Source organism: Kwoniella dendrophila, chromosome 7 (assembly GCF_036810415.1).
Source record: "Kwoniella dendrophila CBS 6074 chromosome 7, complete sequence".
Lineage (NCBI taxonomy): Eukaryota > Fungi > Basidiomycota > Tremellomycetes > Tremellales > Cryptococcaceae > Kwoniella > Kwoniella dendrophila.
In genome coordinates this window covers 1,398,305-1,422,428 of record NC_089482.1, presented here as the reverse complement: position 1 = coordinate 1,422,428, position 24,124 = coordinate 1,398,305, and the positions used below count along the sequence as shown (strand labels likewise).

Genomic DNA, 24,124 nt, shown 5'->3' with positions numbered 1-24,124 from the left:
TATATGAGCAATATTATGTCAGGAGATATATCAGAAGTGGTTCTCAGAAGTCAGAATCGGCTATATGCTTTTCTCTGTTTAGCTGATCTTTAATGGTGCAAGTAAAGAAGAAGAAGAAAGGTAAAATTTGAAAAGCATCTCAACTATTTTATCACCTTACATGCAACGTACTTCACCCAGTATACATGACCACGTGGAAAGATTGTGGAGACTCCGGATATTCATGTCCTCTCCTGTCCACCTAAAATCGATAATTCAGCCGTGCGCACAGTGGTTATATCTTGTTCTCCTCTCTTCGTTTTGTCTATTTTTCTCTTTCACATTGAAGGAGTATAGATCTGACAAACTTATCTCGCTCTCGAATCAGAATCACTAGATCCTGACTAAATAACGCCTAGAATTGCTCACTTGCTTTTAATCGCGCACACCTCCTTTCTTGGCTCCCTCAAGTAGTAGAATCAAATCCACAACGATGTCAGCTTTAGCTACCAAGCGACTAAGTGAGCAAAGATTCTTCCTCTTCATTAACTTTCTGGGCAAGGTTTTCAATCTTTCACTCATGGGCTGACGAAGAGGAATTACCGCAGTGAAGGAATTAGCCGAAATCAAGACCAAAGGTACTCCAGAAGGTATACAGCTACTGTCAGCAAATGATATGCAAGAATGGATTTTCTTGATATCAGTTCTAGGTGAGGAGACTATCTATAGAGTCAGTTGAAGTGATTTGGATGATGTATGAGTCATCAGGGCAACTGATATATTTGATACGAAATAGGGAGAAACATTTGCTATAAGGATGAAGTTTGGGAATAGGTATCCTATCGAAGTGCCTGAGGTGAGTTGTCATGTCGTATAAGCTTCTCCGAGAGGGATTGTTCCATGCAGCCGCAACAACAAAATGGGAAAACTGATCAAAGCCTTGCAACTATAGGTAACGTTCCTTGCGAATTTACAATATCAGCCGCCTGTACATCCTCATGTTTACTCAAATGGACATATATGCGCATCGATACTAGGTCCGTTAAATTTGCTTCTCCATACGAGACAAATAACAATTTAATTAATTCTTCTTATCTACTTGCGGATTAGGCAATGAATGGTCTCCTGGTGAGTAGCTAGCTCTACGTCTACTTCTGCGTAGCTGACCTTCTTGGTATTACAATAATAGTATTGAACGCCGTGGCAATTTGTATAACAATGCAATCTATGTTGGCGTCGAACAAGAAGAAAGAAAGGTAAGTTGTTTCGCTTTTAGCTTTCAATTTGCAGCTAACTTAACATTCAACCAATAAAGGCCGGAAGGAAATGACAGATACGTTAGAAGTGCACCTAGTAATCCTAAATTAACAAGATGGCATTACGATGACGATGTGAGTTGATATCATTTAACTGTGTTGTAGAATGTTTCAGCTCATCAAGCTTGGTAGACCGTATAATATCTCTTTGCTTAATCCCTCATCCAGCGATGCAATGTTAATAGAGCAGACGAGCGATTGAGATCAATTTAAATGTGAAACTTACGAAGCGCTTCAGTTGTATATATATATAAGGATTAGATGTGTGTTATGATTTTTTTACGGATGCACGATAAACGAATAAATGCCTATTTCACAGCGAAGCAGAATATATAAGTGGGTATCATGATTTATTCATTGATGTTATTTTTACATATTATACAAAATACTTCTTTAATAGGATGAAAAAAACTCTATACAGTACTGAATACCAAGATCCAGGCGATTGTTACCTATGATCTAGCTAAACTACCTAATCTGGATAATGAATCTTCCGAGACTTCAGCTATTTCGATACCAATATGCAGGTTGATCAGCTACTTATTCGTCTATATTGGTTTTCGCTTTCTTCCGTATTCCTACGTTAACTGCTTTCGCATCTCCACTTAGTGAAACCCTTAATATCAAAAGCACATACTCACCCCTTATTCAAAAAGGGTTCTCTCTTATATTTTATACAAATCCACTTTCTTTTAATCCATTAGAAAGTGACTCACCCTCTTCGATTGCATCTGATTGGGCAACCTATGGATCATGAATGTAATAAGATCAGTTGTTGACCATTATTGGGTGGGATTCGAGAAGCACTCACAATTTTGAGTACTGCCTTTTTCGACGATTCCTGTAATTCCCCCGCTATAATCAATTCATCTAATATCTATATTTGGGACTTTCATTAGCTATATTCTGTTTGCATGATAGCTTATGATAGATTTGATGAGATATCCTACGTACAGCATAAGCCTTTTGGAAATTGAAAATTAAATCTAATTCGCAAACCTATCAAATATAGAATATTAGCATTATTAGCTGTGATGTATAAAGTGTCTCCTGCACTTACATTTCCAAAGTACCTGTCTAATACTTCAACATAACGATGTATAACTTCTAAAGTGATTAATTCATTATCACCTGGCGATATTGATGTGATGAAAAATAGTGAAGCATAACGTCGATAAATTACTTTTGTATCTATTTGATCAAGACAATAAGTTGAAACGAATGTCTAAGATTAGGCTTGGATCCAATGCTATCTTCAGATCTATGTTCCAAATCTCACCTTTATATTCTAAGAAATTACACATTCTTGTTCTTCTAGCTAATACTAATTGAGTAACATCTTTCACTATCTTTGCTTTTGTTTTAGGTGGTAATGTTTGGAACCATTTCGCTAAACGTACTTTCCCTATAAAGTGTCATACAGTCAGTTCTCATCATGACCTTTTAGATATTTGGAATGTATTCCCGCTTTCATGCCGTGACAGGGTAAACTTCTCCTTCCAGGCATCATTGATTTATAGAGCAAACGCAATTTATGAGCGAAACGGGAAACGTACCTTGTCGGGAAACAAGCATTATATAGTTCAACATTTTCTTCTACCCAGCTCTCTTCTATTTTCTTACTCAAGATTCGAGGTCGAGCTATTGGGATGGATGATGGGGAGACTATTGGATACAATGATAAATTACTTATAAAATGCGTTTAGAAATGGGATGCTATTAAACGGTGAAGAATGGTCAATTGTTGTTGTAGTAAGGCTCTTTCGAAGCGTGACGCGTGGGATACCACCATCATAGAGTTAACCGTAGAAGTACTTTTTCTGTATGGTGATGCTATTTGTGGCACTTCGCCTGCTATCTACCACACCATTTATTCATGCAATAATTCGCCTAAGATAGCTAGCGATCTAGCAATGATACACGTAGGTTTGTAACATTCCATTGTTCATCAAGGATTCATTCAATAGATAGTACAAAGAGATTATTTCGAAGATGGGAAACATATATACTTCCTGATTCAGCCTATCCATATCACTTTCTTACCAAACCCCCACTTATCTATATTGACTTTTCTCATTTCCCCTGACGGCTGAGCTGGATCCACCAGCAGCATAATCACCTGCCGAATAACTTGGTGGTCTTATTGATGATTGATCAGGTTCATTATACTGATTATTACTATATCCACCACTATTACCTATTATCTGCGTTCTTTGATCATTATGATTTATAGGTGAAACAGGTGATCTTAATAGATTATTCTGCGAATTGGAATTTATTAAATGTTGAGGCGCAGGTTGATGTAAATTGTTATTATAAGAAGAGGAAGAAGGTTGGAATTGATTATCATTGTACCCCCCACCCGACTGATAACCATTGCTGGTATCATTCACCCCAAAAGTCTGACCTGTATAATCTCTCTCATGTCTACCTGTATTATTGTTCCCCTGAGTAACAGCCATTCCAATTGCACCTAATCCATCATCATATCCATCATAAGCATCAGCGTTATTTGCCTGTGCCCCAGGATTGGGATAATGTGATTCAGATGATCCAAATGAATTATCGTAATTCGCTTCACCCTGTGGTTGAGGTGATCTAGCTGATTGAAAACCAGGTGTAGGCATAGTAATAGGCGCTGGGGTAGGCTGATTGGCGTACGGCTGAGTGGAACCGGATCTGTATGGTTCAGCGGCGTACTGATTATATTGATCCTGAGGTGGATATGTTGAGGTTTGATGGTTGTACTGGTCATTCTGATAATTGGGTTGTTGGTTGTGTTGCAAGTATGGATCATTGTAGTTATTCTGCTGCTGGTATGGGTCATTTGAGTCTGTTCGGAGAAAGAATCACGAGTTTGTCAATATGTTGTTCACACAGCTATTCGACCAAATGGCTTAGGGGTCTAGCGATATAGGTACGTTTGAAGATGGATAAGATGAATTCCACAGTTCATTCATACTTACAGTTTTGATCATGTTCTTGTCCATATCCTGCATTATGACCTTGATCGCTACCGTTACCATATGGATCATTGTAATAATCCTGTCCTCCGTACTGTTGCTGTCGGGGTGGTTGAGGTCTATCTACACCAGCACCTCCAGCACCTACACCAACAAAATCACCTGCGTTTGTAGCGTCTGACAATCGTCTAGCTACTGGTGGTGGGGCAGCTATATTATTATAACCATTACCGTATTGTTGATTATAACCATTCTGATTATTGTAAGGATTGGCATAAGGATCGTTTGAAGGTGATTTGCTTGTCTTTCTACCATAACCCATTCCCACACCTTGTAGAACACTACCATCTCTTCTTAGCTGTTGTTGTTGTTGTGGTTGATTCTGAGGTTCGATCAAATATTTATCTTCATCATTATTTTCTCTTATATAAGGTTGGAAACTAGGTAAATCTTGTTCTTTTTGTTGATTTCTTTGTCTATTCAATTCGTCTTCTCTTGCAATTTTTCTCATATTATAATCATTATCTTCTTGATCATTTTGTTTTTTATATTTTTTTCGATTTATATTATCTTCATCTCTACACGATTTACAACAACCGCCAACACCAAAGAAACAACCACTTAAACTTAATATGATGAATGCTGCTAAAGTCAACCAAACGCAAATTCCAATTTCTGCAGATGCACCTGAAACATTGTTTATTCTTGCTTTTGCAATATAAAACATAGCTAAATCAAATACTAATGCTAAAAAGGTTACGAAAGTTGCGATTGATGCGAATGTTATAGGTAAACAGAATCCAGGAAACGTAGGTGAAAATGCAAGTAATCCTAATATCAAAGCTATAGCTGAGATGGCTAAAGCAACGACGTGAAGAATCAGAACATATGTGAGATATTTGGTGATAGCTTCAGGTATGTCGAAAAGTGTTACTCCAAAGACATCGTTTGGATCTAGATTCTCGATATCAGTTGTGCTCTTATCCAATGAATACTGTGCTCCGTTACCCTCCTCCTCCAGCTACTGTATGTCTTTGTAACATGTTCTCATAACCGCAGCCTCTTCCCTCGCACCACCCTTCGCCCGTTCTCCACTTTGTACTCACCAAATTCATACCCCACTCGGGGTCCAGTACACGAAGAAGTTCCATCTAATGTATGACAAAATCCTAATGTCCCTAACGTTATCTCTCCACTATACTGTCCAGAGCTAAAGGTAGCTTTCAAGAAGTTGAGGGATTTCAGTAGAGGTGTATTAAATGAAACCACCGCTAGTAAGGCTGTAGCGGCTAGAACAGCTATAGTACCAGGAGTAGCGTTTCGATAACGAACTCCCATTGCGAAATTTCAAGCTCTTCAGCTGAGATCGGTAGGATAGGTTATAGACAAGGTTATTCTATTTGCGAAAAAGTCGATGTGTAAGTTGAATCGCTACTTGGCCAACATACCGGACAGCAATTGAAGGTGAACATATGAAGAATGAGACATACCAAGCCGGCTCTCTTGGCACTTTACACGGTCCGGCCTTTCCACAGTTTAGACAACCTTAAGTCGAGCGATATTTTGTTCTGTGCTTTTGCAGAGTTACGCTCTTGATCTTTGACTACTGAAGAGCTTGACTGGTACTTGTTCACTTCAATTACGTTGTAGTGGTTTGTGTACTGTCTTTCTCCCCTTTGACGCGTTTCGATCTAATCTATAACTTAGTGCTAAAAGTCGCTTTGATCCGGTAAGATACTATTGAAATGATCCGTTGTGATAAAACCCCTTTGTATCGATAAATGATGAAAAGTGAACAAGTTCTTTTATACCGTATTATATACAAGTGATGTCTTGTTAACAAAGCATGGCATAGCTTGAATACCATCTTATGCTTACAAGGTTAAATTAATCGAGAATGGATGTCAATAATGCTGTGCACACGATATTTACAGGATTACGTATTACGTACAAGGCTTGCTTTAGCTGTGCAAGTCACGTGAGAGAGTAAAAAAAGGGGTAAATCATGTTCCGTCGGAATGTAACGGTATATTCGAGTTGAATATCATGCAGTTTAATAAATATCATGGAATTGTCGTGATCACGATCATGTTAGAAAGAATCGGACCAGAGAAGGGCGCAAAACGTATGTAATGTGTAGAGTAGATGTAGACAAATCGCATGGATATTCCAAACATTGTTCCACTCATACCGGAATACTCTTAGTTCTGAACCGACCATCAGAACGTTTAAACGGTGTACTGTTGGGAACGACCAGATGCTGTCATACTCTGATGTGGCTGTCTCCAGCGAGGAGTGTGTCATTTGTGTCAAAAGTCGACTTTTCGTAAATGGAGTGTACGTACGTTAGAAATTAGATATGCAGCGGCTGGTCAAAAGCCTGATAAGGTTCTATTTTGACTACATTATACTACTGTACTGACTTATCGTATACATGACCTGAGGATCATCATTATATATTGCTTTTTGTAAAACTCAAGACCTCGCCAAGAGTACAATGGCCCATAGACAATATCAAATTCTAGGAGGCGAACTTTGTGTGGAATGGGTTAAGTCTGTACCACTAGAGTTTCTTCCAGAAGAAATTCAATCGAATCCTATGGGATGCTTCTTACGTTTTCCTCCTGACTATGAAGGAGCGGTAGAAGATGGTGAAGCGGAAGGAAAAATCTATGTCTTGAGTTTTATAAGCGAATCTGGTAAGGTGGTAAGTGATCTGTCCAGTTTTTTGCACCTTGAATTACCTTACAGTAGTTGAACGTATCTTGAAGCTGTTTGATTCTTACAGATACATCGAAGAGACCTTGTCCAAACATAGCGTAATCTTTTTTGGAAATATGGTTCCTGGCATATGGCTCTGAGGTTGCTGGAGAGTGATCCTATGGACTACCGCCCAACGTTGATTTCAGAGATTAAATTTGAGCTAGACAAAGTGAGTGAAGAATTGATGAACCCTTGTCATGCATCAAATATATACGTTGCTGATCCGATATAAAGTGGCGCCCTATATTCGGTAAGGCGGTCCAAACGTTTTTATTGAATGAGGTCGTGGGTGTCTATATTTCGCTGAGATATCATTCATATCGATTCCGGTAGCAGAATTGTGTTATACTATCATGGCGATTGCTGGGTATGAAGAATGTGGTCAATTGCCATCAAAATGGAGACCTAAAGGGAAATTTGATATAAACAATGTATCGGAATACAAGAAAATATTAGACAAGTATTCTAGACCTGTTTTCTTAACCACTGCTTTCATTGATATTTGTGTTGATGAAAAATTGAACAAAGAAATACTCGAAGGGGTTCCCACTAAAATAACAGCTATATCAAAAGAAGTACTTGAATGTGATGATACTGGGATAATACGTGATTTGATCGAGGATGAAACATGGTTGAAATTAGATCAAGTCGCCCGTATTGTAGATCCATATGTTCAACATCAGGTAAGTGGATTAAATCTGATCTAGATGTCATCGCTGATTTATCATTTCCTTTGTGACTGTGATTCAGGTGAGCACTATCAAACATGAAGAATATCTAGCCAAGAGACAATCTATGGAATCGATGTCTTTGTTGAAGGAGATCAAGCATGAAATATTTGTGGTTTTCATCATGCTTTCAGGTATATTCATTGCTGCTTCGGTTGGGTTCATGTGGTATTCCCTATCTTTCTGTTGACTCAGTGTAAGATGATGATGAGACAATGGGTATACATGTGCTGGGTATATATTTGTAATGAAGTGTATGGTTCGTCCTATCTAATCTCAATAGCTTGAACAGCTTTCTCGATGCCTTCGGTAGGTTGCGATTGACCAACATTCTTGTATCTATCGAACATTGCAATAGTTCGATGACCTGTTGGTGCTGCGGACGAATTGTCTTGTGTTTGACGCTATAGCAATGACTGATGTCAGTGATCGCTTATGTCGGTAGGTGTGAGATAGGAAAGAAAACTTACCAATGCAGAACGATCTAATCCCGCTTCTAGACCTTCTAACAACGCGCATGCTTTCTGCAAGGAACAACAAGATTAGCCTTTTGCAAATTCGATCAGTGATCTCTGGAACTCACGCAAAGATCGTTTGATGAGATATATCCACATCTCAAACATGTCTCTGTAAATGAATGTCAGCTGATTGCCTAGCTTTAGACAAAAAGACGATAGCTCACGCATAGCCTTCATTCCTTTCTGTACACTCTGTTCGAGCTGGAAAGACTCTCCTGAATGAATGATATCGACAATAGCACTTGGTCTTATAGCCTCAAGATCTTTTAGGAAGACTCGAGCGTGACCACGGTAAGCTATGAAACCACATTAGCCGCTATACCATTTTTGTTGAACAGTCAACGTACCGTCTGGAGAATAGATACATTCAGTTGAAAAATAGGTAAGCTTTTTGAAGTAGGCATACCTATACGATTCGATGTCAGCTGTGGTGTCTTCCCCATGATGCACAGAATGGAGAAGGCTTACATGACAATCTCCTTTTCGTAAGCGTATTTGAAAGGTTTACTTCTTTTGATTGTATCTTCAGATTGGGTTGTTACAGCTGTACATCTACCTAAACGTGCGATATCACCTCTCATGACTATGGTGAAAAGATAAGTCAGTTGATCATCCGAAAAAGGAGAGAGCGAGGTAACTGACTATTCATGAGTACGGTCTCGGCAATATCATCAGCATTATGACCGGTTACAATGTGGTCTACTCCTAATTGAGCTGCTCCTCTATCTAATGCTTGTCTTCTGAATACTCCACAGAAGGTACCTGAAACTCGGAGTCAGTTGAGGACTTCCAATTCAGAGTTCTGCTAGCTTACAATTATTACGTCTTCCGACTTGTTCAACAATCTTGTCCATAGTCCAGCCATATAATTCGTTATACGAAAGGATTTTTAATGGTAATCCATACTCGACTTGATTTTGTTTAACGGTCTACAACATATCGTAAGCTAAATTACCAAAATAACCAACAAAAGGCTAGCTTACCTCCAATGAATCATCTCTATATCCTGTGATACCTTCATCAATGGAAAGTAAAAATAAGTCTAAGCCATAATCGTATCGTTTATTCAAAACAGATAAGACATGAGCCAATACAGTTGAATCTGCAAAGTTGAATTGTTCATCAGCTACGATATTCTCCTTATGCGAAAGCTGACGTAGATAATTACCTTTTCCACCTGAAGCACCGATAGCGACTTTTTCACCTCTTTCAAAAATCCCTTTTCCTTCAACTATAGTATTGTGAACTTCAGTTTCAAATACCTCAAAAAAACAATCTTTGCAAACTTGTTGACCTGTTTTAGGTCTTTTGACTAATGCTCTTGCTGTATGACATAATGAGCATGGTGTTGGAGGCATCTTGGATGAGTTGATATGCTTTTGTTATTTGAACGTATATGCTCAAGGTGATTAATTGATTATATATAATCGATATGAAGGAAATAGAGCAGACCGCGAAAAAAGTAAAATACAACACCTACAATTGGGTGGCAAATCTCTGATGAAAAACAAATCTGCTGAATCAGTTAGGCGTTGAGTTTACCGCGAGCCTAAAAGTAGTGCAGATTAGATCATCATTCCGGTAACTTGGTTGGAATCTGGTTGCACTAGAGTACAACCGGATAAAGTAAACCTCATTTCCTATTCACCTCATTCAACTACTATTTACAACAGTATCCATAACTTCTCATAAGCAGCATTGTTACCGTTCCACAATCACAGTATGGCAGACCCACCATCTTCTGCTACTCCCAATACTAGGCAAAGAGCTGCACCTTTACCATCAGAAAGTGCACCTTTCACATTCTCATGTAAATGCTTCAATCTCAAAGTGAACGGACGTATAGCGAAAGAAGACGAACAGCAGGTTACAAAGCAAAGTGAAGACATTTTAAAGGTTTATCTTCCCATCGCAGCTGAAGTTGTGGTAAGCTGCCTGATTATTTCTTCCAGTATATACACTCAGCTGACCATATCACAGAGACTAAGCGGATATGTAACGTACAATCAAGATGTTTTTGGAACTTCTAACGGTAATGCCGCTCAGCCAAACAACGATGACACTTTGGGACCATCTTGGAGAACTTGTTGGCTATGTGATACTCAATGCTATCAGGTTTCAGGAAAGAGGAAGTATGACGACGCGGCAGACGAAGAATGGGTTACTATCAAGCTAGGAAACGGTATTATAGTCAGTATCATCTAACTAGCGTATATTATAATATTCACATGAGCTGACGTGACATTTAGTACGGGGATGATCTTGAAATAAAAGATCAACAATTACTATCTTTCTCCAAACTTCATATGGTCGCTCCTAATCCCCCTTCAACGTTCGGACGACCACCTTCCAACTTGGCTCCTACACCTTATCCACCTGTCAACCAGACGCCGGACCCAAATCACTTGATACCGCCTCCTCACGATCCGTTCTTCTTACCACCCCCATTTATACCTAATAACCCTCACTTACGAGATCTGTGCGATGGTGCAGGAGATTACCTCAAAGGTGCTCACAAGAAGTTAGAGGATGAAGTAAAACGATACATATCCTCTAAAACACAGGAAATGAGGGAATTAGAAGAGAAAGTAAGAGGTGAAGTTGAGATGTTATGGCTAAAATATAAAGATGGACCAGGGAAAGATGATGTTATTGAAAGAGAAAGAAGTTCAAGTATATCAAGAACTGGTAGTATTAGTCGACCAATATCTAAAGACCGCTCGACCGAAGCTTTAAATAACAAATCAAATAATGATAATCCAATAGCAAAAGTTGCTACTTCACCTTCAATCAATCCTCCAAATTCATCTCTTCTAGCTCAATCCCTTTCAGCTAACACATTTTATGCACCTCCGCCAAGTAACAATCCACCTTCATCAGTCAAAGACGAAATCAGTAAGACACTCAGTCAAGTCGCCAGCACTTACGATAAAAGAGATGATAGTCGTGCAGTAGCCATGAGTTATGTTTTAAGTAATCTGAACGATCATATGGGAAATTCCAGTACGAACGGAACTAGTCAAAGTAGAAGAAGGAGTTCGTCTAAATCTAATGGAGAACCTGTACCGGACAAAGATAGTTGGATTGATGATGAAAGAGCTACACTTAGAGGTAATTTAGGCCATGAGAATAGAATGAGTGCTGTAGAAGAGGAAGAAGGGGAAGGCAGAACACCTAAGCCAAAGAATGTTAGACAGCTGCAAAGTGAGAAAAAAGAAGACAAGGGCAAAGGTAAAGGCAAAGTAACTTTCGAAGAACCTAAAGCGGAAACTGAGGATGGCGTTGAAGCTTCGGATGTCGAGGGTGAGTAGATATGATTACTTGATAACGGCTGCAGAGCTAATGAAACGCCCAGACACTGTTTTCGATATGGAAATGGATGACCAAAAACCCTCCCAGCCGAAAGATACTTCATCAACGTCATCACCGCCTGAACGCCTCGCCCAGCTGCCGATATCTCGAACACGAAACATCGTTGAAGCCAATCTTTCTCGTACTTTCGCTGCGGACGCACCTTCTCACCGGGCTGCCTGGAGAAGGATAGAAGAGAATGGTTCGATGTATGCAACATTACGTCGGGGATCCAGTACGGCAGAAGAAGAAGATGATAATGTGGATGAAAGTAATATATCGAAATTAGCAATGTCTATGCCTATGGCTATACATTTACCTAAATCAAGGGTTAAGCATGTTGCTGTAACTGAATTAGAAAGGAAAACATCTTTATCTGATAAACATGGTATTTTAGTTCCACCTTTACTTAAAGTCATGAAACAACGTGGTATATCTGAAGAAGGGAATTCATTAGGTATATCATCTTCATTATCATTATCAAGAGGTAGAACACCGATAAATGATACTAATAATAAATCGTTAAGATCAACTTCAGTGTCAAGGGAAAGAGAACAGGTCAAATCCTATAACAATGATCCTGGTGCACTATATGAATCTTTAGGTGATGATGAAGATGAAGATTCCACAAATAACGAAAATGAGGATGATCAAGGTACTTTAAGAGATGCGAAAGGCTTCATACCTCCACATGTATTAGCAAGGAAAAGTGATAAAGAACAATTACCTGATGTAGGTTGGAGAAGTATGGTATCGAGCTAAAGCTTACCAGTAGGAGTGGGGAAAGGTTAGAACGGGTTATATGATGGACATTGCCAATGAAGTTTTTGTTTTTTCGTTGACATTTATCAGATCTGGAAGGTAATACAGTAATATCGCAAGTTCGCAAAGAGTAGTGGAAAGTTCAGAAACCAGTATTTAAAAGTTGTATATTAGCTCATCAAGAATAATCAGATACAATCGATATTTTCATTAAACAATACTTATACAATAAATCAAATAGCCGAAATCGTAAACAAACCATGCATGTTATATTATCAATACTGAGCGACAGAATACATCGATCCTAGCAAATCAAAATTATAACGATTAATACTAAATCGTTGAGCGAATAACTAAATTATCGTGCAAAACTGATTATTGTATTGCAGGCTATTTCAATTTGTAAAGCGTTACTTCCTTGGTACCCAAATCGAAGGAAGTATATACCTAAAATTGAATTTGCGAATTTGTTAGCTAATCTTGGTTACGTGAGAGGAAACCATTAATAAATTATAGTGATCAACATACAGTATGTAAAAAGGCATCACCAATTACCCAAGTATCCATGTCTTGTAATGTACCAATTTTAGCCCAACAATAACCATCTTCAGAATCAACTTTTGAACCAATCAAATATCTATATTCAAGATCAAATGTCATTTCACCAAATGAAAATTCTAATATAGGTAAAGTAGAATTGTTAGGTGGTGAACAAGGTAGTAAATATCCTGAATCTGATTTTTTAGGTGAAGGTAATTGAGAATATATCGATTTAGCGTCTTCTTCAGGTACATATATGTATGATGATCTAAAAGGGGAATAGAATTGGTAAAGATTAGCATTGACGATGCCGAATAATGGATTGCCCTTTCTGCTTGTGAATTTCCGGTACATCAACCAGGTATTTGACCAGAAACCCCCCTCCATTCTCTACCGATACCCCCTCGTCTTGCTACTTGGTTGCTTCACATTATGCTAACACTAAGCTAATTCACTTCTTTGACTCCCCTCAACCACCTTGCCGCATTTGTCACTTACCCAGTGTCAATGATAACAGTCTTTCCACTTGAGACAGATTGACCGGAGATAGTAAGAGAATCCATCTGGACTTCATAAAGATTCATATCGTTGGGAATTGACTGTAGAGTGACTTTCTGTTTTGGATCGGCATGTTCACTATACCGATTTGGATTGATTATCAGCATTATTCTTCATTTTTAATGATGGTATATCGAGGTTATGAGACTAGTATCTTACCTTGTCGTTATATCTCCGAAGGTTACCTCACCTGTCCAAGTATAGAAGACCAAGTCAAACGCCACCCAATTACGGATGGATACAGATAGAAACACCCACTATCGACATTCTCGTCCTCTGATAAGTAGAATCCTACAGTTTTGGTTTGGATCAATCCAGTGTCAAACATAACTTTCACAAGAGTCGGTTGACCATTATTTGTTTCACCAGCCAGACCAAGGATACCACTAAGTCATAAAGATATATATTAGTCAGTCAAAAAAGCAAATCTCCTCTTAATGCTTGACAGGAAACTCACCTCAAAACTGATCCCGAAGACGATAAAGCTTGATCTACACTTGTAACACCCATCATCTCAACATCAGGTACGACATATGGACCTAAATTTACTGCTCCATGCGCATAACAACCTTCAGCAGAACCAATACCATAAGTTATATTTGCTAATTGACATTGATCAGGTACTACTAGATTTGAAATTGTCATTCCACCTTGTTTGCACGTTTCACAATTGGATGCTGATACCCAAAATACTGATGATCCAGTGTCAACCTAATTCAGAGCAAGGTAAAGAATCAATTTTGTCAGACAAAATTTGCTTAATAATTGAGTAGATTCGATTGACTCACTATTACGGGAATAGCTATTCCTCCAATCTCAACATCAATGGTATAAGCTAATCCACCAGAATTATCTAATGCCAAATCTGGTTCATCCTCCGGTGAGTCTCCAACCAAAGCTTGAGCTGGAGAAGATGGTGGTGTTTGGACAGTGTTATTCACTGTAGGAGTGAAACTGGAAGGAGGATTATTTACTGATGTAGGTTGAGCAGTTGAAGCACTGGCGGCTATAGTCTTCGTTCTAGTTCTAGTCACTTGCGATACAATCACATCAGCTGCTTCGTTTGGGCTGGAACCATTAATTGAGTTGAGACTTGGAAAACTCGTTGGCGATGTAGTAGATGGAGAATATGCGGCATCTTGTCGTTTCTTGTTGTTTCGCTTCCCATGAGGTCTAGAATGTGGATGCATAGGTATATGTATAGCTCTCTCTGCTAAGTTTTTTCGTTCTAAAGCCCTTCGATGAACTTGTCGAAGAGGTCCTGATGCATGTGATGTTTTGTGTCTTGATAACTTGAGTGTCGTAGCTGCGTCAACAGATTCTGAGGCAAAAAAGAGGATAATGTAAAATAGGGGTACTAAAAGAGTGTAATTTGGAAAGAAAGATGATTTAACCATGGCTGTTCGTGAGAATTCAAGTTTGCTGGAATCGAAGGGTAAGTGCTAGATTTATATTGATCCTGTAAGAAAGTCAGAAGATTATGTGGAATAAGATTATAAGAGGTAGTAGTAGAACGAGGAGAGATTATTGATACTGCTATTGATAATGAGGAGAAGAAGCAGAAACATATAAATTATATCAATTTTAAGCTTTTCTGAGAAACTTCTGAACTGTCGTCTTTTGACAATTTTGTTGATATCCTCGTCTTGATGAGAATCCGGTGACCGTTTGCAATTTCAATCCGTGAGAAAATTGGTCGAATCTCAAAGTGACTTTGGAGGTAGAAATATCCTCAAAATGGTCAGTTTCACTTTGAGAAAGCAAGAATCCATATTCAAAGGTAGTCTTCTCTCTTATTTACCCCTGGCGCCGACGGGGTTTTAGCTGTTCCTTTGCTATACCTCCCACCTTTCCCTTCTCCCTTCTCCCTTCCAAGTTTTCTACCTTTGGAGATATGTATAACTTGGCTTAGCCTGGCGTGGAAGGATCTTCCCGTCATGTTTTCTAATGACTGTGATGTTGTTATACGGACCAATGGACAACGATATGAAAGAAGATGTTAGCGGTACAGTACTTGTTAGTTGAGCGGATTTTTGGGAGAGGACCATGGCGACAATTTGAATTTTCAATCGTTGTGAAAAGGTCCTTTTGCTTCATTCAATAATAAAATCAGGCGAAGAGCGATGGGGAGACGATTGAGCTAAAATACTTGCAATATTGCGGACCTGCCAATCTATACCTCTATACCTTAACCGCTGTCTCGCATATCTTGGATTTAACTTTGGCCTGAATTTAGCCTGAAACGATCGAAAAGTAGATTCCGAAAATGACGCGTTTTTTCATTAAGCAGATTCCAGTCGATTCAATGTTTTTTTGTGTGTTTTCTTCTGTTTCTAACTTTCTCTTTCTCAACTTGTTTAATACACAGGTAAAATCACTGGTCATGCTGAGGTCAGCTTGGAGTGTACGTAGATTGGTATCTACCACCGTAGCTGGTAAAAGAGCCTTACATGGTGAGTTAATCGAAAAATCAACATGATAATATACAGCTAAATCCCGGTTAATCCGTATAAATAGCTAAAACAACACCTTTTCCCGATAAATTGGCATTCGCGTTTGACATCGTATGTCTGGTAATAGCGTGCTCTCTATTGGAGACGATCCCCTTACACTCGGTCCACGCGAAGATCTGATGATATTTATTTACCTTCGAACCGAAACTGACGTTTGTCCTTGTCCTCCCAGGACGGTGTACTAAAACAAGGTCATCATAATGTATTACCGCAAGCTAAAAGAGTGTTGAGATTTCTTTCAGGAGCTGAAGGTAGATTACCCAAGTGAGTTCTTCTCATATGGCCATGCTAGCTCAGCAGTTGAAACTGATTAAATAATGTTCATTCTACCCAGACCCATACCATTCTTACTGATAACCAATGGAGGTGGTATACCAGACGAAGAGAGAAGAGCGGCATTATCTAGAGAACTAGGGGTAGAGGTAAGCTGACATCCACTTCAGGCGACAGTTGTAAATCGTTTAGAAACGAAGCTGATACATATGATATATAGTTGACAGAGAACCAACTAGTTCAAAGTCATACACCTATAAAAGAATATGTAGATAAATACAAGGATAAACCAGTTTTAGTAGTTGGCGGTAAAGGTGAAAATTGTAGGAGGGTTGCTGAATCGTAAGTTGTCCATCCACGAAGTTGGTGTGATTTAGACCTTTATAGTTCTCGTTCCCCCTAGATATGGATTGAAACATCCTTATATACCTCAAGATATAATAGCTTGGAAACCTGATATATGGGATAGAACAGAATTGACTGAGGAGGAAAAAAGCTTTGTCAGAGTAAGTTGATATTTCTTCTTCGCATGACCTGATCTATGCGTGAAACAATGTGCTGTTGCTGAATTCCTTTGAATAGCCAGCAGATTTCTCTCAGATACCCTTTTCAGCAGCATTAGTATTTGATGATACGCGGGACTGGGGAAGAGATATAACATTAATATTAGATTTATTGTCTTCAGATAAAGGTGTTTTTGGTACGAGAAGAGAAGGTCATAATAGGGCTGATCTGAGTGGTGATGTTGAATTGGTTATGAGTAATGCAGATGTTGAATGGAGATCGTGAGTGATAGAAGAACGATTCTTGTGATTTTGTTTTGCTTCGACTCGGCTAATCAACAGTTTCTCGCTACTTTAGTTCATGGCCAATACCGAGATTAGGTACAGGTGCATTTAGATTATGTCTTGAAGCTACATATAAAGTGAGCTTATTGTATTTCAAGACATTACATATAAGGAGGTATACTAACCACCTTTTTATAATTTGTAAAGTCCACAACAGGATTAGAACTACCTTATAAACAATTTGGAAAACCATTTAAAGCGACATATGAATTTTCTGAATTAATGTTAAGAAGATATTTAAAACAAGTTGGTAGAAATTCAAATAAGGAATTAAATGTTTATATGGTAGGAGATAATCCATTATCTGATATTGACGGTGCGAATAGATTTGGTTGGAATTCAATTTTAGTTAGAACAGGTGTATTTCATGATAAACATGGTGAAAAACCAAGTCATAAACCAACTGTTATTTGTGATGATGTTGAAAAAGGTGTAGAATGGGCTATCCAAGAAGAATTGAGAAAAGGTAATCTATAGATTTTGCATCAACTTATAGGGGGATAAGTCAATATGCGATAGACTAAAGTAGAATATGTTTTAATTTGCATCTTTTTTGATATATATTGCATTTCTTTGGCATTTTGCATGGTCATATAGATGAGATATATCAATGAAATAGAATTTATACGATATAATGCATGGTACATAAAAGAACCAACTGCCCAGATCGACCCCTTACTCCCATACAGGTTTATCATCAATCCCATCGAGCTCCAAAAAACCTGACTCTTGGTCTTCATTTTTTGATCTAATCTTGACTGTTGATCCATCTCGAATTATAACAAAATAAGGGGTTTTGGGACTGTCTTCGTGGTATGTATCGGTTGAAGTTATATTGGCACTAACACCAACTTCGATAGGCAAGTGGCCTTCTTTGTTAATGGTTTCAATCGTTTCAGGCGATTCCTCTTTGGCTTTAACTAGATTTGGGATGATTTCCTCTTCAATAGTTTGTATTATACCTTGATTATTTATTATACTTTGTTTTTCTCCTAGTTGCTGTTGAATCTCTTCCAAAATCATTTCGGTTTCTGTTTGATTATTATTGACCATCAAGCCCGCTAGACTCTTATTCAGTTCCTCCACTTTGACATCTTGTTCTACCAATAATTGCTCATTCTCCTTCTGCAGTTGGGTCTGATAAGCCAATTTCTCCAATCTACCTTGTTCACCTAACCAACTATATTCATTTGACCTATTCACCCCTACTTCTTCTTGCGATCTGATTATCCATCCTATTTCCTCATAAGATCGTATGACATTAGTCCATCTTTTCTGTTTATTACCTATCCTCTTAAACCTAATTCTAAGGTCTTGATTCGGGTTATTATTCTGGTATTGAGTTGAATATGCTGGAGAAGTGTATGATGGTGAACGAATATATGGATTTGAATTTTGAGATGATGATAGTGACAACGATAATTCATTTAGAGAATTGTTCCAACCTTCCCAAGTAAATTCAGCCAATTTATCTAATCTAAAATCGAATGCGAATTTCGCTAATATTCTAAACGTTTCGGGTCCAGGAGTAATCTTGAATTTATCTAAAAAATATGATATTATAGCTAACATTCTATTTTCTAACGAGTCTAATTGGGTTACAGTAGCAGATGGTGAAGGTATAGATATTATGGATTTTACCAATAAATGCAATGTCTGTTTGTTAATTTTTGCACATTTGAACTCTTCTAAATATGTATATACTAATTCTAAACCATCTAATCTATCTTCTTTCATATAGGTTAACTTGTTGTTATAAGCTAGATATAAATGCAATAGACCTAAGTTTTCATACTTATTCAAAGTAACATCTTTCCAGTCAACCGATAACTTCAATAAACCTAATGATTCTTGAAAATCAGGTGATTCTCTTTGAAGTATCAAATGATGTATATGATTGATTAATTCTTGTTTCGTATATTGTTTTGAGGATAATACAGGTAATGGTGGATACATATTGACTGCCCATATATTCGGTCTGATACTATTTTTTGACTTGGCAATATCTCCTACCTTTGTTGACGATAGATTTACATATAATTTCTCTTTGTTTGACTCTGAAACCTTTCTTTTCATCTGAAATTGAAAAGGAATCCTCTGGGACAGTTGTTTTCTAACTAATGAGGCAGATATCACCCTCTTCTTACCCATCAAATTCCATATAGCTCTATAAGTTTTCAGGTCTCCCATGCGTATGCAATACTGAGATAAAGCCTTTCCGGAAGATATCGTTAATTGTTCAAGATCCGCTTGAAGTAAGGTTAACAATGTTGAAGGCGGTGGTGGATTTGGCGAAGAGAGGTGTTCATTAATGATTGAGAGCGGCTGCACATTATGTTTTAGTGAGGTATTGTATTGACGTGTTAGAGTGGAATGTTGGTTTTGTTGTCGAGAGAGCGATTTAGTATAGACGGCTGTACTGGCATTCCGTACCAAAGCCATTCGACTGGATTCGGCATGATTTGTTGATGATGTTCCAGAAGAAGCTGACAATGTATGACTGGTAGGCCGTCCCATCCATGGTAGCAGGAAGCCCAGTTGAGCCAATTCGACGCATTGTCGAGATGGTAGACGAGGGGGCATAGGGTAGGTTGAAAGAGTGCTCTTCCTGCGAGAAAGTCGGGAAACGCAGGACAAGATTTTGAGCAAGTTGACAGAGTCTATACTACTGGTAATTTGAGCATGCCCTTCTGTGCTGGATGTAAAGTTTCAAAGAGTGGTATAAGGTCAGGTCAAGACGAGCTATTGGAATTGATCTTTGTTAGGTGTAAATCAGCCATGGTGTAATTTAGTGGTTGACCTGAATATTCGGCCGTTCAGCCGTTACTGCGGAGTACGCTTATCACTCCGAGGCAAGCAGGATAAAATGCAATAAATAGACGCGAGTAAATAATCGTTCCCTTCCCGGTGATGGGAATATCCACTAAAATCCAAACATTACATCATCTGCGGTAAGTGCAAAAGCCAAGAGGTATGAGAACGTTGGATGAATTGATTAGGTTTGCAACTCTTCATTTTAGATTGAAAGTCAAAGGAAGGTCACACTACCTTTGAACAAACTCTTCGTACTCCCTTGAGTGGATTAAGTGTATGAGAAGATGACAGATCTGCAGTTGATTGATCAAATCTAGTTCTGTTGTAGCGCAACTATCACCTGACTGATTGACGGTTCAGAAGCTTGGAATAGAAGTGACGTCGGAAAATGACATGATCAGCTTCATTCTGACTTATATTCACATATAAGATGAGCTCACAATTTGCTCCACTTGTTATCTCTTACTTTTCTCACGAGTATTCTTTATTCCTTATCTCTATCCGAGTCGATTTGTAACCAACTAACACTAGCAACTAGTACAATCTAACACTCAAGCAACAACAACCAAGATGGAGTTCATATCTTCATCACAAGCACAATCAATTACTGAACATCCTAAAAATGTTTATCCATGTTTAGCACATATTCACATCATTCCACCTTCTGATCCAAAAGCAACAAGAAGATTATCAACTGGATCCTTCGGTTCAGATGATGGTGGTAATGCTTTAACTAGAGTCATATCAGGTGGTAATAGAAGAAAATCGAGTTTCGGTACTGGTACTTCTTCTTCTACTGATAATACAGCTGCTGGTGGAGGTAATACTGCGCCAGGAGTAGGATTAGGTGGAAGAAGATTATCTTTCGGTACAAATAAAGAGCAACAAAATGTTGGTGGTGGTGTAACTGGTACTCCCGGTATGGCAAGAGAAGATGATAACAATCTTCAAGGTAAATGGTATTGGAGAGTTCAGGCTGGTGTGACTGAGGTGAGTCAAGACAGCCTCTCGTCAGCTCGGCTACACCGGCTGCTTAAACATGACATTGTACCCGTATTACGATATAAGCTGACTAATTCTCCTCAACAGTCCCACCTCATTCTCTTACCTTTGACTCAACCACCCAACCCGGTACTTACCACACCTCCTGCTCCACTTTCTCATGCTATGCCTTCACATTCGACAACCGCTGCGTCTGGTACCAGAACTGAGGGCGGTACTGAACAAGAAGATGGAGGATTAATTGGTAAGATGAAAAACTTATTCAGAAGATCTTCAGCGTATAGCAAAGATACCTCAGAAACTATCAATACCGATACAGTTTCATCGCCAAACACTAATACTGCTACGGTCGATACAACTACAAGTGGAAGTGCAGGTCTAGGAGGTGGTAAAGAGGAAAGAGTTATTGATCAAACACCTAAAGGTGAAATGTTGCCTACTGCAAGAGGTAATGAAATGGGTGCTACAAACCTTAACCATAACGCCGAATTAGGTTATCCAGGTATCATCAATGGCTCAAAATTAGGTGGTATTGTTATCCCTCTTGGATCAATCGATAAGTCAAAAATTGTTAATGGTGGTGGTAAGAAAGGTGAAGGTAGTTGGGTTACTGTACCTGTGAGTGAAACATGTCAAATAACTTAAAGATGACGTTGGATGGTAGAAACTGATATCAGGCTACTGGAATAGATCCTATCTCACTATTCTCATTTCGCTCAATCAGCACTCGGCGAGAATACAAGTGGAGTAGGATCTAACAAGCCAGAAGTTTTCCCTAAATCAGGTTACATCAAGTTCGAATTTGATAAAGACTGGATTGGCGCCAAGGGGTGAGTGCTATCAAACGTATTAAACAAGAGCCTGCGTACATAGCTGACAATACTTTCTGTCGGTTCAAAGTGAATCGGAATTGCTCCACCACCACTTGACCCATGCAATCAACATTTTACCAGAAGGTAAAGATCGACACCCTCATTTAGCTCAATTCCACATTGGCGGAGGTAACAAACATTCACCTACTTTACCTCAAACTAGAGAAGTCGGTCCAAATGATGAGAGTGCACTTGCTGAAGACGACGAATATGGTGGCCCCACTTCAACCTCTACTAGTGGTTTCAGATCTGGCACCCATACAACTGGTACTCATCATGGTATTGGTACAGGCGGTCATCAAACTGCTTCGACCGGCTTGGGTGATAATGACCTCGCCGCTGGAGCCACCGGTGACAGAGGTGTTGCTTTAGGTCATCCAGTCCATGAAGGTGGTGTGGCTGGACAAGGTGGTAGTTTAAGTGGAAGTAGCGTTAGTGGTAAAGTAGGTGGGGAATATTAGCTTCGGGAATTAGTAAATCAACCAAATCCTCAAATCAATAATTTCGAAATGTCAGCGAAATATAGCTTCGCAAGGGAAAAAGAGAGGAGAATAATAGTTAATGAGAAATAATAATCGAACAATGTGTATTAAGTATAATATAGTCTCATGATAATGATCCGTCAGAAATAATATATAATCAAAAATAATCAAACGAATTTATGTAGATAATGAGAATAACCAAAAAAAACATGCAAATCAATGTACTATATCGTGCACAACATTGCAAAGCTTGCATTTGGCTGTTCGAATTCGTTCCGAAATTCCAATTAGTAGAGCAACACATACTGCATAATAGCTACATAATATTCTGACTAGTTATCCGATCAAACTAAATCATCTACACTAACTTCTTTACCATTAGACTGTAACATAGCTTGTAAAACTTTTAGATCCCATAAAGCATCAGATGGTTTTCCATGATTATAATTTTGATCATTTTCTTTTTCGATATCATTTGGATTTTGTTTTAGATTTGAAATTGCTTTTGTGAATAATTCAATTTCTTTATTCACACCAACCATTAAACCTTCCTTTTTTATCGCCTCAACATTTGATCCTTGAGCTGGAGTGATTTCTAAAAGATATGATCTTTTAGAAGGAATAGATTGAATTTCAATTTGAGCATTTAAAAAATTAATTTTTAATCCATTTATAGATTGTTTATCTTTAGGTAAATCAGGTAATGCAAAAGATAATAAAATTTGACCTGTTGGATAAGATTTACCAATACTTTCACCAGGAATTTCAGTTTCTTTATTTGATGCAGTAGTTAATTTTGTTTTTGGTCCATGAGATTCTGTATAAGATTTTGTTTTGGAAGGTAAAGAAATAGCATGAATTGTATCATGAGGTAATAAGTGTGTTCGATGTAATGATGATACAGATATTATTGATGATGGTCTAGCTGATTCAGGTAATACAGTTCTTAAAAATGCTGTCCAATGTACACCACCATCTAACAAGAAACCTATAGAAGTATGATATCAATATATAAGACTAACTTTTTACCTTATGGTCTCAGGTTTGGTCATAAATAATTGGATACTCACCACCTTGATAATCTGGTATAGTTCTCCAAGATGTTTTATGATATTTTGAACCATCTTCAATATAACCTTGCATGTTCAATTGCCAAAATAAAATCGGACCTAACTCAGGTGTTGATGAGATGAGTTCACTCGCTTCTCGTAAAAGAGGTTCATGAGAGTAGTCTGTACGATATCATATCGAGAAATCAGCTATTGGTAGCATAGCAAAAATACCTGGATTGCGTTAACTCACTTTCGGCAATTCTCCAAATCAAACCTTTTGACTTATAATCTCTTTCATATTCATCGATCAAGGCTTTAGCGTCTTTAACATCTTTTGCAATTGGTTTTTCACTCAAAACATGTTTACCTGCTTTGAGGCACTTTCGTATGATTTCAGGTTGTGATGTAATCGGTAAAACAATTAAAACCGCATCAATATCTTTATTGGCCAAAATACTGTTCAGACCTTGATCACCAGATTCTACTTTTGGTGTCAAATTAACCTTGGAATCTTGAATTTGATCTTTGATTGAGTCTATAAACGATTTAACTGTTCCCTCCGATCTTGACCAAACACTATGTACATTTAGAGTTACACCTTGAAGGTCTAATAAAGCTGGTAAATATGATTGTTTGGCAAATGTACCTGTACCCAATAAAGCTATATTTGGTGTCATCTCGATGAGTTCTGTACAGTGAAATGATTCAAGTTAGTTGAAGTATTTGACAAGCACGCAGCTGACTCTCAAGGGGACGAGGTGTATATATACAATAACAAGTATGCGCTTCT

General features: G+C 38.3%; 11 protein-coding genes across 11 annotated transcripts; 5 read left to right on the top strand and 6 right to left on the bottom strand.

The window, feature by feature from the left end:
- Window positions 1-472: 472 nt before the first annotated feature.
- Window positions 473-1,508, top strand: L201_005734 (uncharacterized protein; the record flags this gene model as incomplete). The annotated part of the gene is made up of 8 exons (XM_066221463.1): window positions 473-500; window positions 588-709; window positions 776-835; window positions 932-1,016; window positions 1,090-1,107; window positions 1,169-1,235; window positions 1,295-1,370; window positions 1,464-1,508. 8 exons carry the CDS (start codon window positions 473-475, stop codon window positions 1,506-1,508), a joined length of 501 nt encoding a protein of 166 aa, XP_066077560.1.
- Window positions 1,509-1,747: 239 nt separating this feature from the next.
- Window positions 1,748-2,885, bottom strand: L201_005733 (uncharacterized protein; the record flags this gene model as incomplete). Its single annotated transcript, XM_066221462.1, has 7 exons — window positions 1,748-1,800; window positions 2,012-2,039; window positions 2,107-2,172; window positions 2,250-2,294; window positions 2,356-2,486; window positions 2,575-2,700; window positions 2,852-2,885. The coding sequence occupies 7 exons, from the start codon at window positions 2,883-2,885 to the stop codon at window positions 1,748-1,750; spliced, it is 483 nt and encodes a 160-aa protein (XP_066077559.1).
- Window positions 2,886-3,349: 464 nt separating this feature from the next.
- Window positions 3,350-5,596, bottom strand: L201_005732 (uncharacterized protein; the record flags this gene model as incomplete). The annotated part of the gene is made up of 3 exons (XM_066221461.1): window positions 3,350-4,128; window positions 4,262-5,212; window positions 5,365-5,596. The coding sequence occupies 3 exons, from the start codon at window positions 5,594-5,596 to the stop codon at window positions 3,350-3,352; spliced, it is 1,962 nt and encodes a 653-aa protein (XP_066077558.1).
- Window positions 5,597-7,374: 1,778 nt separating this feature from the next.
- On the top strand, window positions 7,375-7,939 carry L201_005731 (uncharacterized protein; the record flags this gene model as incomplete). The annotated part of the gene is made up of 2 exons (XM_066221460.1): window positions 7,375-7,704; window positions 7,772-7,939. 2 exons carry the CDS (start codon window positions 7,375-7,377, stop codon window positions 7,937-7,939), a joined length of 498 nt encoding a protein of 165 aa, XP_066077557.1.
- Window positions 7,940-8,015: 76 nt separating this feature from the next.
- L201_005730 (cytoplasmic tRNA 2-thiolation protein 1) lies at window positions 8,016-9,625 on the bottom strand (the record flags this gene model as incomplete). Its single annotated transcript, XM_066221459.1, has 10 exons — window positions 8,016-8,153; window positions 8,220-8,273; window positions 8,333-8,376; window positions 8,432-8,563; window positions 8,615-8,673; window positions 8,736-8,850; window positions 8,910-9,029; window positions 9,082-9,196; window positions 9,251-9,369; window positions 9,436-9,625. The coding sequence occupies 10 exons, from the start codon at window positions 9,623-9,625 to the stop codon at window positions 8,016-8,018; spliced, it is 1,086 nt and encodes a 361-aa protein (XP_066077556.1).
- Window positions 9,626-9,989: 364 nt separating this feature from the next.
- Window positions 9,990-12,380, top strand: L201_005729 (uncharacterized protein; the record flags this gene model as incomplete). The annotated part of the gene is made up of 4 exons (XM_066221458.1): window positions 9,990-10,193; window positions 10,248-10,457; window positions 10,517-11,570; window positions 11,623-12,380. 4 exons carry the CDS (start codon window positions 9,990-9,992, stop codon window positions 12,378-12,380), a joined length of 2,226 nt encoding a protein of 741 aa, XP_066077555.1.
- A 390-nt stretch (window positions 12,381-12,770) lies between these two features.
- On the bottom strand, window positions 12,771-14,875 carry L201_005728 (uncharacterized protein; the record flags this gene model as incomplete). Its single annotated transcript, XM_066221457.1, has 7 exons — window positions 12,771-12,827; window positions 12,909-13,188; window positions 13,419-13,556; window positions 13,638-13,668; window positions 13,737-13,864; window positions 13,936-14,189; window positions 14,267-14,875. The coding sequence occupies 7 exons, from the start codon at window positions 14,873-14,875 to the stop codon at window positions 12,771-12,773; spliced, it is 1,497 nt and encodes a 498-aa protein (XP_066077554.1).
- A 986-nt stretch (window positions 14,876-15,861) lies between these two features.
- On the top strand, window positions 15,862-17,589 carry L201_005727 (TIGR01456 family HAD hydrolase; the record flags this gene model as incomplete). The annotated part of the gene is made up of 9 exons (XM_066221456.1): window positions 15,862-15,931; window positions 15,996-16,042; window positions 16,164-16,255; window positions 16,326-16,413; window positions 16,485-16,606; window positions 16,668-16,770; window positions 16,847-17,049; window positions 17,126-17,189; window positions 17,260-17,589. 9 exons carry the CDS (start codon window positions 15,862-15,864, stop codon window positions 17,587-17,589), a joined length of 1,119 nt encoding a protein of 372 aa, XP_066077553.1.
- Window positions 17,590-17,787: 198 nt separating this feature from the next.
- L201_005726 (uncharacterized protein) lies at window positions 17,788-19,695 on the bottom strand (the record flags this gene model as incomplete). The annotated part of the gene is made up of 1 exon (XM_066221455.1): window positions 17,788-19,695. One exon carries the CDS (start codon window positions 19,693-19,695, stop codon window positions 17,788-17,790), a length of 1,908 nt encoding a protein of 635 aa, XP_066077552.1.
- Window positions 19,696-20,496: 801 nt separating this feature from the next.
- Window positions 20,497-22,261, top strand: L201_005725 (uncharacterized protein; the record flags this gene model as incomplete). Its single annotated transcript, XM_066221454.1, has 5 exons — window positions 20,497-20,707; window positions 20,762-20,916; window positions 21,016-21,546; window positions 21,619-21,758; window positions 21,829-22,261. The coding sequence occupies 5 exons, from the start codon at window positions 20,497-20,499 to the stop codon at window positions 22,259-22,261; spliced, it is 1,470 nt and encodes a 489-aa protein (XP_066077551.1).
- Window positions 22,262-22,626: 365 nt separating this feature from the next.
- Window positions 22,627-24,011, bottom strand: L201_005724 (uncharacterized protein; the record flags this gene model as incomplete). The annotated part of the gene is made up of 3 exons (XM_066221453.1): window positions 22,627-23,270; window positions 23,353-23,514; window positions 23,585-24,011. 3 exons carry the CDS (start codon window positions 24,009-24,011, stop codon window positions 22,627-22,629), a joined length of 1,233 nt encoding a protein of 410 aa, XP_066077550.1.
- Window positions 24,012-24,124: the final 113 nt, after the last annotated feature.